The sequence below is a fragment of the Globicephala melas genome, chromosome 8 (assembly GCF_963455315.2).
Source record: "Globicephala melas chromosome 8, mGloMel1.2, whole genome shotgun sequence".
NCBI classification, from domain to species: Eukaryota; Metazoa; Chordata; class Mammalia; order Artiodactyla; family Delphinidae; genus Globicephala; species Globicephala melas.
Window position 1 is genome coordinate 4,325,474 of NC_083321.1, and position 14,231 is coordinate 4,339,704.

Here is a 14,231-nt window from a genome sequence, read left to right on the forward strand (position 1 = left end):
CAAGCCTCACCCCACGGCTGCGCCGCCAAGAGGAGACCACCAAGGGCCCCGCTGGGCACAGCTTGATCCATCACCACACAAAGAACACCGTCCACCTCTAGCTTCTCAGGACACAGACAACAAGGGGAAGAGGAGAACGGAACAGAGAAAGAAAACTGGGAAGAAAAGGGAAGAAAACGGGAAAAAGTCGGAGAGGGAAGGGAAACTAGAAAAAGAGAAAAAGAAAATCAAGAAGGAAAGGAAGGTAGGAGGGAGGCCCCAGCATCACACCCGGGTCCCCAGCTCTCCACAAAAGGCCTTAGGGGCTCCCACCCCCGAGCTGGGCTCTCGGGCTCAGCGCTGACCCCGCCCCCCGCCCCGCCCCCACCCAACAGGCCCCTAGCCCGGCCCCACCCCCCCACCCCCACCCCACCCCCCTCCCCCCCCCCCCCCCCCGGGTCACGCACCATCAGGGTTGTTGGCGGTGGTGAGCAACACCAGGAGGGAGGTCAGAGCCTCGGGCAGGTTGCGGAAGTAGGTCAGCCGCTGCCTGTCCCGCCTGTCGTCCTGTGGAACAGACGTGGCAGTGCTGAGGTGCCGCCCGGGCCTCAGGCCACCAAAGCCTAGGCCCGGGACCCAGCAAGCCAGGACCACCCACCGAGGCTCAGCTGCCCCGGACCCGCACCTCCCCATCACCTCCCAGCGGGCTCCGAGCTTGAGGCCGGACAGGACCTAATGCAGGACCTCCGGGCCCGAGGGCCAGCGTCCGGGGATGCCACACACCCACACGGACACCAGCCACTGCAGCGGGTGAACAGCTCTCGGCCAGCCTGGCAGAGAGCATCACAGCCTAGACACAGAGAGGGCCCACGCGGGGGCCAGCCAGCCCGCTCTCAGCCAGACTCCACGCACCGTGCCGTGTGCCTTCCACCCCATGTGCGTGGAAGGCGTGGCGCCCAGACGCACAAAACCACCTGATCACTTGAGGAGCCTGCAAAGCCGCTTTCCCGGCTGCCGCCCAAGGGCCAGCCCCCTAGCAGACACCCTGGAACCCTCAGCGTTCCCACGTCAGAGGCCCACCCCAGCCCCCCGCGCCCAGTGCACCCATCCGCCCTGTCCTGGGCTCCGCGAACAGCAGGGTCACTGGACAGACACGCGGGGCCTGAGAGTCTGTTAGCCAGTCCCACACCTCACAGCCTAGGTGACCCCGACACCCAGACACGCACACACACACACACAGCACCCACAGAGATATACAGAGACACACACACGCGCACACACACACACGTGCACGCGCGAAGCGGAACTCCTCCCCGGGGGTCTGAGGGATGGTCTTCGTCTTCCCTCGTGGGCAGCACGGCCACAACCCCCAAGTGTTGCCACGAACTCACTGCAGACCAGCCCTGGCCAAGCACCGGGAAGGATCCCAGGACAGAGGCACACGACAGCCCCGCCCTGAGGAGAACGGTGACCCCGGCTGGGACACGAGGAAAGAACACGGGACGGCAGATGCAAGGCAGGCCCCGCGGGTGACACCTCCGCACAGCAACAAGCTGCCGGGGGCCGGGCAGCAGTGAGGGGCTGGGAGGGAAGGGGGCCCACGCGGGGAGGGGAGGAAGCGGTGGGAGATGCCCTCTGGAGAGGTGGGCAGGGGCGGTGAGAGGGGCCATCCTGATGGCTAGTCTGAGGGGTCTCCATCTAAGTGAGGTACAGCCCTGGCCAAGCAACCGGCCCAGGAGAGGGGGGGCTTGGGAAGGGGACGAAGAGGCGGCCAGGCAGAGCCGAGGAGCCAGACGCCCTGGAGACGCGGCTGCTTGAAAAAGACGCCTGGGCTCCAGGGGGGGCCCCTGCTGACCTCCTGGTGGCGAGGTGGGCGGGCAGCCTAACCTGGTCCCCATCTCTGCCGGCCCGAGAACGACCTGGCGGATTAGCTAGGGGCGGCGCTGTCCATCACCCCGCAGGGAGCAGAGAGCACGGTACCTTCTCGCCGGGGAAGAGCAGCATTCCCAACATGGTGAAGAGGCACAGGTGGGCGGCCAGCAGCAGCCCAACACTGCGGCGAGAGCGGCACTCAGCGCCGGGCGGGCGGGCTCCGGGACAGCCGACCTGGCCGCACAGGGGCCTCCCCGCGGCCGAGGCCCTGGGCCAGGTCCCTGCTCCGCCCCAGACCTGCCGCCCTCCCGCCCAGGGAGCGTCCCAGGGGCCCAGGAGAGGCAGTGTCCCAGGACCCCCGGACTCTCAGAGGGGAAAGGCCACTTCCATTAACCCGGGCCGGACGGGGAAGGGTCGTCCACGTGAGTCATGGGGGTGGGGTGGGGGATGGCGGGGAGGGGAGGGGTCAGAGCCAAGGTGGGACGTGCCCGCAGGATGGAGCAGGGGGTGGGGCTCAAAGCAAGGTCATTTAGGGGGCCGCCCTGAGTGTGAGACAGAGACCCCCAAACGCCCACCCACCGGCCTCCCCAGATCAGGGGAGGGGAGCCCCCGCCCCGCTCTGCCAGCCCACCTGCCCCCAGGGCCCACCTGGCCATCTCTGGCAGCGACCACCTGATGCACTTGAGTGTCTTCTTCATCATGGAGGAGTTCTGCATCAGGAAGAAGGGGCGCAGAAGCCGGCGCACCCGCACGGGCTGGAAGAGGCGGACCCGGGACTCTGAGCACAGCCACTGCGGGCTGGCAGACGGCACGCGGGCCCAGAGGCCCGATGCTCTGCACGAGGATGGCCCCGGCCCCGGCTGTCTGCGGGCTCCCAGGGTGCCCGGCCTTGACCCCACAGGCTCAACACCCTCCCCGCTCCCTCCCGGGGCCCAGCTCGGAACCCCAGCCCCCAGACCCGCCAGCACCGGGGAAGGGGGGTGACCAGCGTGCCTCTCCGGCACCCAGCTCCTACTCTGGCCGCGGCCGGGCGCCCTGCACGTGTCTGTGAAGCCGGCTGTCCTGCCCTCTGGGGGCTCCTCAGGCCTCCTCTCCGCAGCCCCCAGCCCCTCTGCTCGGTTCCGGGCCTCAGCCTCCAGCACAGGTGCACAGAAACCGAGCAGGAACCCCACACCTCCACTCACACACACACGTGAACACACACACACACACACACACACACACACACTCCTTCCTCTCCTCCCTCCTGTCACAGCCAAACAGCCCTCCTCCCGTGCTCAGGACCCCGGCCCCTCAGAGGCTCCCCTCAGGGGCCCTTCCTCCCTCCCGCATGTGGACACAAACACCTCGTGTTTCCACAACCTGCCACTCGCAACCAAAACGACACTCGCCCCTTTGTTCACCCGTTTCCCGCTCCCACCCCAGCCAATCTGTCCTCCTGTCCAAGGGCAGGGGACCCACCGCGGTGACCGCCAGGCCTCTGAGCCCAAGGTCACCTCCCATCCTCCTGCCAGGAGGCAGCTGCCCCGCCCTGCGCCCGGCCGCCTCCTCTGTGCCCGACCGTGCGCTGGACCCCTGCGCCCCCTCCTCCTCGCGCCTCAGGGAACATGTCCTTGGGATTTTAAGGGTCACAACGCGTTCAATCTCCAACCCAAGCTCTCAACTCCAGACGCGTCCTAATGGAGGTCTTGTCTCAGAAACGAGAGGCTGATAGAGTCGCCTCCCGGCCCAGCCCTCCGGGGCTGCCTGGAGGCCCAGGGCACCCACCCCTCCCTGTCCCACTGGCCGCCGCACTCGGCACCGCCATCCCCACCCCCACCCCCACCCGCTCAGCGGGCTGCTCGCACCGGGCCCTTCCGTCCGGCCTTCAGTGCCACCTCCAGCGCTGCATGGGCGACCTTCCTTCTCGCCACTCGCCTCGATATTCCCCCCCCCGCCCCGCACACATCTGGTGCTTCCTGGTACCATCAGCCCCTCTCACAACAGAACGAGGCCCCGCCAGCAGCAGCGCACAGTAGGCCCTCAGAATGTCTGCAGCATGAGCGTCCCAAGGACTCACTCGGCCTCCCCAGGCTGCACTCGCCCTCAGAAGGGGCCCCGGCTGCCGACAGGACTGAGAAGGGAGAAGGAAACAGCGGTGAACGGGCGAGGCTCAGGGGTCTGCCCCACTCCCAGGCTGAGGGACCAGGGCCCCAGCTCACCCACGACCCGCTCGCTGCCCCTGGGCGAAAGCGCCAGTCTCAGGGCCCATATCGGGAGTCTTTTAGCCCGTCCCCCAGGCCGAGCAGGAGCTAGAGGTCCAGCCGCATCCACTCCCCGGGTGCTGGGCCCTCGCCTGCAGTCAGACACAGACCAGAGCACAGCTTCTTCCAGATGCAATCACCCCGCCCAACCCACCCCACCGAGGGCCTCCCCGACAGCTGGGGCCACATCACTGCCACGGATGCAGGGAGCACATGTGAAGGGTGGGAAGACGTTCCCACGTGACCTGCCTGCAAGGAGAGCCGGCCCAGGGCCAGCTAAGCCCCTGACGAGGCTTAAATCAACTGAGAATCACAGCCTAGGCCTCTGAGCCTTTAGAAAGAAGCTGCCAACGAACCCGCAGAGAACTAGTCTCTCATGAGAAACGGGCACGGCAGTCATGAGTACAGCCTGTCAGCTGACCAGCAGACCACGTGACCTGACCCTCCAGCCACAAGGCTGGGGAAGCAGGACTCCATCGGGTGCAAAAGGGCCGGGAAGACCAGACTGGAGCAGGCCAGAGGCCCCGGTCCTCCTGTAGGCCCCAAGGCCGGGGGAGCTCTTGAAGACCAGCAGCTGGCCACGGAGAAGCACCTTGGGCTCGGTGTGCAGACGGCTCTGGGTGATGGGCCAGTCCCAGCCAGAAGTGGACGGCGTGTGGTGTTACAACCTCCACGGGAAAGTCCCCTAGCGACGGTCCCACAGGGGGAGCTTTACAGAGGGCAGGGTCCACCCTGTACGGACCAGAAAGGTAATGACTCCCAGGGGGTCAGGGCCATGGAGAGAACAGCCTGGGCGTCTGGGGACGAGACCGTCCGAGAGGACACGTGTGGGTGGGCAGAGTGCCCCCACCACGAGGCAGCAGGAGGAGGCTCTCTGGACAGATGACACGTCTGTGGACGTCCTCAGCCTCTCCCCTGGCCACCCCGCACCGATCTCCACAGGCCACAGGCAAAGTGGCCACAGAGCAGGGACGGGGGTGACGCCCGGGGCCAACCACATGGACCCCCCCACCCAGGCCACTACTGGGGGCCCACCCTGCCAGAAGCAGAGCCCAGAGCCGGCCCCCAGGCGCCCCCGCGGGGACACACCAGCCCCTCCCCAAGCAAGGCCCTCAGCTGTCCTCAGCGGACATGCAGGCGGGGGTTATGGGCTCTGCCTGCCCTGCCCTCCAGGCCTCTCCCTGGACCACCGTCTGAGCCTCAGGACCAATGCTGCATCCAACCCGGGCACGGCCCACAGCTCCCACCTTACCATGGACCTACCCCGAAGCAGCTGGCCTGTGGGAGGGCCTGGTGGCCCTGAGGCGGGACGGGGTGGGGGGGTGAGGGGGACAGCCCTTCGTGGGGTGGGAAAACCCCTCTGAGCACTAGGACAAATGGGAGCAGCGACACCACTCCCCACCCCACGATCCCGGGCCCTGCCGGTCCAGAAGCATCCGCTCCCAAGATGCTTCTACCAGGGACGCACGCTGGGCCCACTGGGCTGGACCACAGCTGTTCATGAAAAGAGGGCTGGGGGCCAGTGCGGGCAAAAAAGCTCCAATCACCAAGGACAGATTGGGATGCTGCTGCCCAGAGGGGCAGGGAGGTCTGCGCCCAACATGAAAAATTATCGCCAAACTCCAGTAATAAAAAGCCAGTCTGGGTCCCCGTACAAGGGGACCCAAGGCATGTGGGGCTGGGGCAGGGGGCAGCTGGGCTCCTGGGCCACTAACCACACAAGGCCTGCGGGCCAGTTACACAGACACAGGTTTGTATCCAGCAGTGGCCCCCTTTCCCCTCCCCCCTTCCTAATCTCACGCAAGGCCCCTTGGTGGTGCTGAGGTTCACAGTCCAGCCTTAAGGTGACAAATGCTCAGGTGACATGAGACGGTCACTCAGAAGTAGGGCCGGCGGTGGTCAGGCTGGTGTCTGTCCGCCTTCTGGGGCGGGTGAGGGCCGCCTCCTTGGTACGAAGATGGCAGCACCTTCTCAGGGAGAAGCATGTGCTGTCGCGCTCCTACAGGGCCACGGCGGAGGCACAGGGGCTGCAGGGGGCACTGCGCCCTCCACCGCCCTGCGGCCCTGCTGTGAGCCGGGCCAGGACCCGCCACTGACACCTCTCCTTCATCGGCCGCCCCTGCCTAGCGGGAAGGAGGCGGAGGCACGGGCTGGGGGCCCGCTGTCTCCCGTCACCTTGCTGCTCCCGCCGGCAGCACCCAGGGCATCCAGCGTCCCCCTCCTCCGGCACCCCCAGAACCAGCATCGTGGTCGCACCTCCTGGAGGAGCCAGCACCCCGTCCCCAGCGGGCAGGGTCCCAGATCTCGGAGCCCCTCCCCTGAGCTTCCAGGTTCCATAACCCCAATCTCCTTCCTTTCCTCCCCTAGCCCCAGGTTAGGGGGGCAGGGGGGTTGCCGCCTGCAGGTCTGTGTTCGCCGGGCCCCCTTCTCGATTTCTTGCTCACTCATCCCCTGTCTGAGGCCCGATGTTAAATTCTCTCGACTAAAGCACCTGACGGGTGCTTCCCCGACCAGCCCTGATGGCTCAGGATGTCCCCAAACCAACTGCTCCCAGCTCTGCTCTATCAAATCACAGGGTGATGCTTCTGGGCGTTCGGGGGGAACAAAGATCCTGTCGTCAGCGAGGCTGAGGCAGGGCAGGAACCCCGGAACTCGCCCCCAGGGCCCTGCGCCTCCCCCAGGCCTCAGTGTCTTCATCTGCAAGATGGGGACAAAGCTCCCTGGCCCGTGGGTGACTGACGTGCTCTGGAGGGCGGGCAGAGCCGGGCAGGTGGGCCGGACGGATGCAGGGCCTCGGGACTCCCGCCCACCGTTCCCCTGGGCAGCTGCGTCCCCCCAACCCCCAGAGCTCCCCGCCGCCCCCCTCAGAGTCGCCTCGCCACCTACCTCCTGACAAATGAGGCTCAGCGACACGGTCCAGTCCACGAGAGACACGAGCAGCACCACGAGGTAGGCCAGCAGCCAGGGGTTCTTCCGAAACTGGGCCCACCCAACCAGGTAGCTCTGCAAGAGGGACGCGGCTGAGCCGGGGGTGGCCACACAGACCCCGGCCGGGCAGCCGGTCTGAGGCCTGTGATGCACGCGGGCGCTAGGCAGCCTCAGCGAGCAGCACGGTCCCCGCGGGACTCACAGCAGGAAGCTGAGCCATGGTCAGAAGGCCCACGGTCCTCGCCCAGCCTGCGGGTGACCCTGGGCAGCCCGTGACCCTGGGCTCCGCACTGACCGGCTGCGCCCATGTCCTCACGGGTAACGGGGTCCCTGCCTGTCCTGCCTACCCAACCACCACTGTAGCTTGTGCCTAGGAATCGTTCCGGAAGAGCCTAGGAATCTGACCAGATGCGCAGGGGACGCGCCTTGGGAAGGCGGGAGTTCGTCACCTGTTCGGCGCACCTAACTGGCCCTTTCCCATCACTGACCCCCGCCGGAGGTCACAGCTTGCAGATAATACATGTGCTCTCTCTCACCTTTCGAGACTTCCCAAATGGACCAACCATTCCAAACAGGCTAATGAGAACTTCTACCCAGTTTCAGTTCCAGTTTAAAAACCCCCAGACCTCCTAACCACATGATAGGCTAAAAAAGAAGAAATAAGAAACCGCCCGGGCCCTCAGTCACACACACATGCATCAACGCTCACCCACGCCCCTCCGAGTCAGGCCACAGAGGCCAAACCACCCCGCAAGGGGGCGCCCTGCAGGCAGGGTGTGGACGTGCACGTGGGCCGGGGCTGGAGCAACGGAATCAGAATCACTGTTGTTTGTCAGAAGCGACAGAAGGCGTGGCCAGTGGTACACCCTGCGTCTCAATGGGAAGTCACTACAGCTCTGAAGCCCTGACACAGCTCAGCTCAGGCAAGCAAGGCAGGGCCCACCTCCAGCTTCTAGAAGGACCTGCGTCAGGAAGCCAGAGCTGCACACGGCCGGGGGCGGGACAGCAGCCCCTCCCCTCCGGGCTTCTCCTCTGTCGGGGCGGGAGCGTAGGCCATGGAGAGACGCCCGGTCCCCTCTTGTTCAGCGGGGGTCCCTCCCCACAGAGGCGCTGCCGGACCCTCGGCCACTCTCTCCCAGGGTCCCGCAAGGCTGTGCGCCCCCGATGGCTCGGCCGGCCCCCATCGGTGGTCTGGGATGGGGGAGAGCTGTCCAGGAGGCAGCCTAGGCCTCTGCTCCGTGGCGCACAGTGGGACAGGCAGCTTGCTCCAGGAGCGCGAAAAGTAAACCCAGGAAGCAGCAGCCGGGCCGGGAGGGCGCGGGTCCCAACCTCAGCACCTGTGCAGCCCCCTCACCTTCACGGAGACGTCGGCCACGAAGACCAGCAGGCAGAGTGCCTCGACGCCCTCGGTCAGGCCGCAGGGCGGCTCCCAGGGGGCCGGGCGGTAGCGCACGTCAGAGGTGCTGGTGAGTGACGAGGGGGTCTCGATAAAAGCCAAAGCCAGGATCAAGAAAATGGTGAAGCTCAGAGTCCTGGAAAAGGGACCGAAACTGGTCAAAAGGCAAAAGAACCAGCCACACGCCGGGGCCAAAGAAGCAGAGGAGCAGGCGGGACGCCAGGAAGGGTCCAAAGGCCGGAGCCCACACTTCCTGCTCCGTGGCCACTCGTGTGTGTGGTCAGATAACACGTACCGGCGCTCAACTCAATTGCCGTGGCTGGCCGGAAGGTGCTGGAAAGGGACCCTCACCACAGAGGGGCCGGGCTCTGCTCCGACGGGGAGGGGAGACGGCGGGGAGGGGAGCCTGCCTGGCCCCCGAGACCAGCCCCCTCCCCAGGCCCGGCTGCGGGAGGCCCGCGGCGCGCGCATGCGCTCTCACCACTGGCTCGTGCTGGAGTAGTACCGTCGGTACAGCCACAGAGACCTGGCGTCCACGCGGTGGTTGATGGAGCGATACTGGAAGTGAAGGTCACACGGGGCACGTTGAGGGTCCCCTCCGTGCCACACAGCACAGCCAGCCCCGTGCAGGGCACCCCTCTCACCCACGACAGGCCCGAGGTGGGGACACAGGCTGGGGATCGCAGGGTCCACCTCCACTCAGTACAGGGACCAGGGGCTCGTCGGGACCCAGCAGGGTCAGACCCTCCCAAGCTGCAAGGTTTCCCCAGGGCCGGTAGGTGGACGGACACTTGCTGGCTGGATGCCAGCTGTGCCCTGTCTGTGAGGGTCTCCCCTCCTCTGTGCAAGGCTGACCCCACCCACCTCAGCTCTGTCTCCATGCAGGACGCCCCCAGCCTCATCCGCCAGGTGGGGCACTGGTGGCTCTAGTCTCTTTCCCTGATTAAGCCTGTGTGCTGTCTGCAGGCAGGGGAAGGTCTTGCCACCTTTGGGCATCTTTCATGCGACCGAGATCAGGGCAGCACACGACAGGCCCTCGGCAGGCGGTGAATCAGTGAAATGAGGGACGAGGGACCCAGAAGAGCACCCAGCACGTGTCTCCTTAAGGGGGACTCGAGGAGACCATGCCCCAAAGCCCAGTCATCGCAGCCACAATGACCACACGGTCCAGCAACCGCAGCCCTGGCCCCAGGATGGCAGGAGAGAAGGGGCCAGTGGGGCAGCCATCGTGCATTCCCCACGAGCCCCAGGGACAAGCCGCCGGGAGCAGGCGCCGCCCACCTGGATGGCGTCTTCGATGAACACCACGGCCTGGTCCAAGCACAGATCCCGCCTGGCCACGGCACCTGCGGGCAGAGGGGACACGTAGGGTGGGGAGGGGCCTCGGGAGGCGCTCGTCCGCTACAGGGCCACCAAGAGCAAGGCAAGAACCCGGCTGCATCCTCTCCAAGGCTCTGGGACGAGACGCCTCTTGCCCCGCAGCGTGTGTGCACGCCCACAGGGCAGGACCCCCGAGGGCTGGGCCCCAGGTGGGGCAGGGTCTAAGCACGGGCTCCGGGCCCAGAGGAACAGCAGCTCCCACGGTTCCCACCCCCTGGGGTGGAGTGGCAGAGGGCGCAAAGCAGCCAGTGGGACGGAACCAGGCTCAGGGGGCTCAGACCCCGGCTCCGCACCTACTGGCTCAAAGGCTGAGGGCCGTGGGCTTAAGCTCACTGTGCCCGTCTCCCCCTGTCAAATGGGGGTGTTAACAGCCACGCAGCTTGGCCCCCAGTGCAAGTGCAGGACCCCCCAGGGCCGGCCCGGCACGCAGAACGTGCTCACAGCCACCCTTCTGCCCCGTCCCACCACCAGCCTCCTGGTGGCCTTCGTCAGGACGCTGCACCCCCGCTCGCGTGACTGTAAGATGGGGCAGCGCTACCGGCCCACCCGCTCACCAAGCAAGCTCACAGATTTAACACTCACACGGGAAGGCGACATCTAGAAGCTCGAGGCGCTGCGCGGCCCTCCGTCAAATACTCAGCACTAAGAAGGACCCTCTGAGGCCATCGTGGCTCGCTGCTTGTGTCACAGGCCCACAGGGCCAGGCGATCGCAACCGAGTCACCCCGAGGGTGGGAGGCGAGGGAACCTTCACCAACCAGGGACTGGGGTCCTCGGGGCCAGGGAGGCTGGGGTGGTGCAGGTTCCTGACTAGGAGGGGCCTTCAGGACAAGTCACATGGCTCAAACCCCTGGTCTGTCACCTTGGCCTAGGGTTCTGCCCACCGCGTGGTGGGCAGCTTTGCACAGAAGCCTGATGTAAAGGGCCAAGAAAGGCACGAGGAGCCGCAGCTCACAGGAAAAAGGACCCCCCAGAGAGGCCCCGGAGACGGCGCAGCCCAGGCCCCGGCGGGGGGGCAGAGCCGGCACACAGCCCCCAGCAGCTCCCAGATCCAGGCTTGGAAACGTGGTGAACAGGCCTGTCACCATTTCTGTTGAAGGTTCTACTTTCACATCTGCCCTTGAGCCCAGGAGCTGCCCAAACCGCCCTTAACCGGTCCCGAGAGATGCAGAGATGTCGAGGCCAGAGGCGGGGGAGGCCGGGCACCTGGGCAGAGCTCCGGGCCCTGCCCACTCGCCTGCCGACCCCAGGGACGCAGCTGCCGCTGTCCTCAGGGACTGTGCCCACCGGGGACGTGGGGGACCCTGGACAGAGACAGGAGGCTGGACTCTGTCCTGTCTCCGCCATCACCTTGCTGTGTCACCCAGGAACAGCACCCTCCTCCATCTGGGCCTCAGGTTCCTCCGTGGACGACCTCCATGCTCACGTGAGGGGCCAAAAAGTTCTCCTACAGAGGCTCTGAGGGTGGCGACCGCCTGCTTCCCCTGGAAGCGCCCGGGAACACTGTGATGTGAAGGCACCCTGTTTTGTTCCCTGCTGTACCCACAGAGCCCAGGACAGCATGGGGCTCGGCACACAGCAGCCCACAAGTCCCACTGATCGACTGAGTGAACAGCCGAGGGGAGCCTGGGAGGGCAGGGTGGTCTGAGGGGCCGGAAGAGGCCCCATGTCACCAAATCCCCGGGTGAGAACTCAGGGGACTCAGCCTGGAGAGGTCCAAGGAGACAAGCTTCCTGGATAAGCAGAGACAGGCAGCCAGGGCCCCCAGAGCTCGCTCCAGGACCAGGACTGGGTGCAGCGGAAGGGGCTCCCTCTGGCCACCCGGCCCTCAAGGCACCAAACCTCAGGAAAGCCATCCCCCACCACTCTGCGGCCCCGACACCTGCCTCCCTTTCGCACCCTGCGGTGGCCGGAGGGATCCTGTCACAAACCCTCAGATGGTAACCACAGCTTTCCGTGGGTCCCCACTGCTCCGGGAGAAAGTCCACACCCCGCCCCCAGCCCGGCAGCTCGGGGGCACACCCCGCCCGCCTGCCCGCCTCCTCCCCTGCTGCTTCCTCCACCCTGTGCCCTCCGCGCCACTCACCCTGAACTTGGCTCCGCCAAGGCCAAGCTCTCCAAAGCCTCCCAGGCTGTCGGCCCTACCAGGAGCGCTGTGCCCCAGCTTGGCGTCCAGGGACTCATTGCCTCAGGTGGCCATCAGCTGTCAGCGCCCCCCCCCCCAACCACTGTAGAATGTCGGAGCACAGAGGACATGGGGGCTCGAACACCTCAGCCCTGCACTGGTCCCCCCGCCCCAAGCCTGCCCTCCCCAACATCCCAGAATAAACCCCCCTCCCGCTCTGGCTCCAGCCCCTGCCCACTCCCCACTACCTGGGTGGGGTCCTGACTAGCTGCCTCTGTGACCCTGGACAAGCCCCTGGCCCTCTCTGTGCCTCACTTCCCGCGGGCCCTACACAACAGGACTGATGGGCAGGCGGAATGGGTTACTGTAGCTGAAGTGCTGTGCACGGTAAGCTCTTCATAAACATTTGCTACTATTGTTATTCTCAAAGCCCCTTCTATGGCGCAGTGACCCCTTGTCCTCTGACTTTTCCATAACCAGTAAGAGGGTAATTCCCTGACCAGGAACAGGAAGAGAAAATGACTATCCCCACCCTGTGGTCACGGCCCAGAGGTGGGGCTGGGTCTGGACCTGACCACCGGGCCCACTGGGGTCCACGGAGCACCCAGCAGCAGCCCTCCCCCACCCTTGTCGGTAGGAGAGTCCAGCTAGCTGCGGACAGGCGGACCCTGAGCTCAGGACCCCATCCAGGAGCCCCGCACAGGAGCTGGGCAGAAACTGAATGAGGGTCTGCAGAGCCTGGCTGGACAGCCTGACCAGGGAAATCCAGAACACAGAGTGTCCTGTCCATGTTCTCCGAAGCCCCCACCAAGGCCACGGCGTCGGGACAAAAAGCCATCCCCAGGGTCCCCCTTCACCAGCCACACTGCCTGCCCCGGCTCCTGTCCCTAGGGTGGGTCTCACCTGTCCTCCATGCACTCTCCCGGGGCTGGACCTGCAGTGATCAGGGTTCTCTGCCCAGAATGGCCATCAGCACTGACGGGCACCAGCTCTGCCACCTGGCCGGGCACCTGGACTCTCTCTGAATCCTCACAACGCCCCGACCACCCCCCTTTTATTGAGACTCAGAAAGGTTAGGCAACCTGCCAAGGTCACACAGCCGGGAAGTGGCCTCCTGGCGCAAAGGCTGCATCCCCTGAATGCCACCACGTCCAGGGCCCCGGGAGGTCTTGCACGGACTGGACGGAGAACTTTCCCAGGACAGCCTGAGATGGGCAGGTGGGCATGTTTTCCATCTCCTGCCAGGGACCCGCCCCAATAATCCCAGGACAGGCACACACCGCGGACCCCTCCCCAACAGAGGAGGAAAGTGAGCCCAGAGACAGAAGGTGGCCTGGAAGGAGCACCCAGTGTGGGTGCCTGCAGCGGCTGAGACAGATCCCAGGTCTATGTTCTTGGACAGGTCCTGGACACTCTCTGGGCCTCAGTTTCCCCCTCTGCAAAACGAGGCTGAGGCCCTTCCATCCCTAACCCAGCACCCAGTGCCCTTGGGGTCTGCCAGGGACAGAAGGATTTCACCCTCCCCGCCCTCCTTGGGTTTCAGCAATCTCTCTGCGGGTAAACAGGAAGAGCAGGATGGAGCTGCAGAGAAGGAAGGAAGGAAGCCGCCCCGGTCTGGGGAGGCCTGCCCCAAGCCGACGCTGAAGGAGAAGCCTCACAATTCACTCCCAGCTGGGTTCGAATCCCACCTCGGCCACTTCCTGGCTGTGAGCCCTTGAGTAGGGGAACGCCCCTCTCTGTGCCTCACTTTCCCCGTAAGAACTGGGGAAAACGGAAGTGCTTCCTCCTAGGAATCACCAAGGCGATCCACGGAAAGCACGAGGCCCCGGGCGAACCGTGGGGGCTGCAGGGGGCTGGCTGCCCCTGGGCTGAGCGAGGCTTCTCAGCCCGATCGGTCGGGGGCAGGGCGCGACCCCGCAGAATCTGGCTGAAGCCCGCGCCCTGGCCGGGGCCGGGGTCCGCACGGCGCAGCCGCCCCGCCCTCGGGAAGGCGGCTCCCTGGCGCGCCGCGCCGCCCGGGCCCGCTCGGACCCCGGCCGGGGGAGCGGGGCGCGCCCGCAGGGACAGCAGTGACGCGGCGCGGGCCGGCGGGACCCCACGCGCCACCCCTGCGCGGCCCGGCCCCTCCCCAGGCCGCGGCTCACCAGGACCGACTTGGATGCTGTGACAGGAGGGTACGCCCGCCGGGGAATGGCGGGCACTGCCGCCGCGGGTCCGGCTCAGAAGGGGCTCCGATTCCTCCCGGGGGTCCGCCATGGGGTCACAGCCGGCCACCCAGACCTCACACAAGCACAAGATGCGAGCGCCGA

At 66.1% G+C, this 14,231-nt stretch overlaps 1 protein-coding gene across 8 annotated transcripts in view; it reads right to left on the reverse strand.

Annotated features, from left to right (window-relative positions):
- Positions 1–14,231, reverse strand: part of TPCN2 (two pore segment channel 2) — a 31,197-nt gene extending 16,966 nt beyond the window's left edge. For 2 of the 8 annotated variants that reach the window (XR_009564752.1, XM_060302816.1), the window contains exons 1-9: positions 14,067–14,231; positions 9,700–9,764; positions 8,900–8,976; positions 8,377–8,554; positions 6,981–7,097; positions 2,500–2,606; positions 1,960–2,032; positions 447–546; positions 11–205 (exon numbers count right to left, since the gene is read on the reverse strand). Coding sequence is in view for 7 of the 8 variants with exons in the window: in XM_060302816.1 (XP_060158799.1) it covers positions 11–205; positions 447–546; positions 1,960–2,032; positions 2,500–2,606; positions 6,981–7,097; positions 8,377–8,554; positions 8,900–8,976; positions 9,700–9,764; positions 14,067–14,178 (1,024 nt within the window). In the remaining variant the exon portion in view is untranslated. Of the gene's footprint in view, positions 1–10; positions 206–446; positions 547–664; positions 1,859–1,959; positions 2,033–2,499; positions 3,653–3,910; positions 6,917–6,980; positions 7,098–8,376; positions 8,555–8,899; positions 8,977–9,282; positions 9,550–9,699; positions 9,765–14,066 lie in introns of those variants that run through there. The other 6 variants (XM_030833246.2, XM_060302818.2, XM_060302823.1 and 3 more) reach the window with 6 other exon arrangements.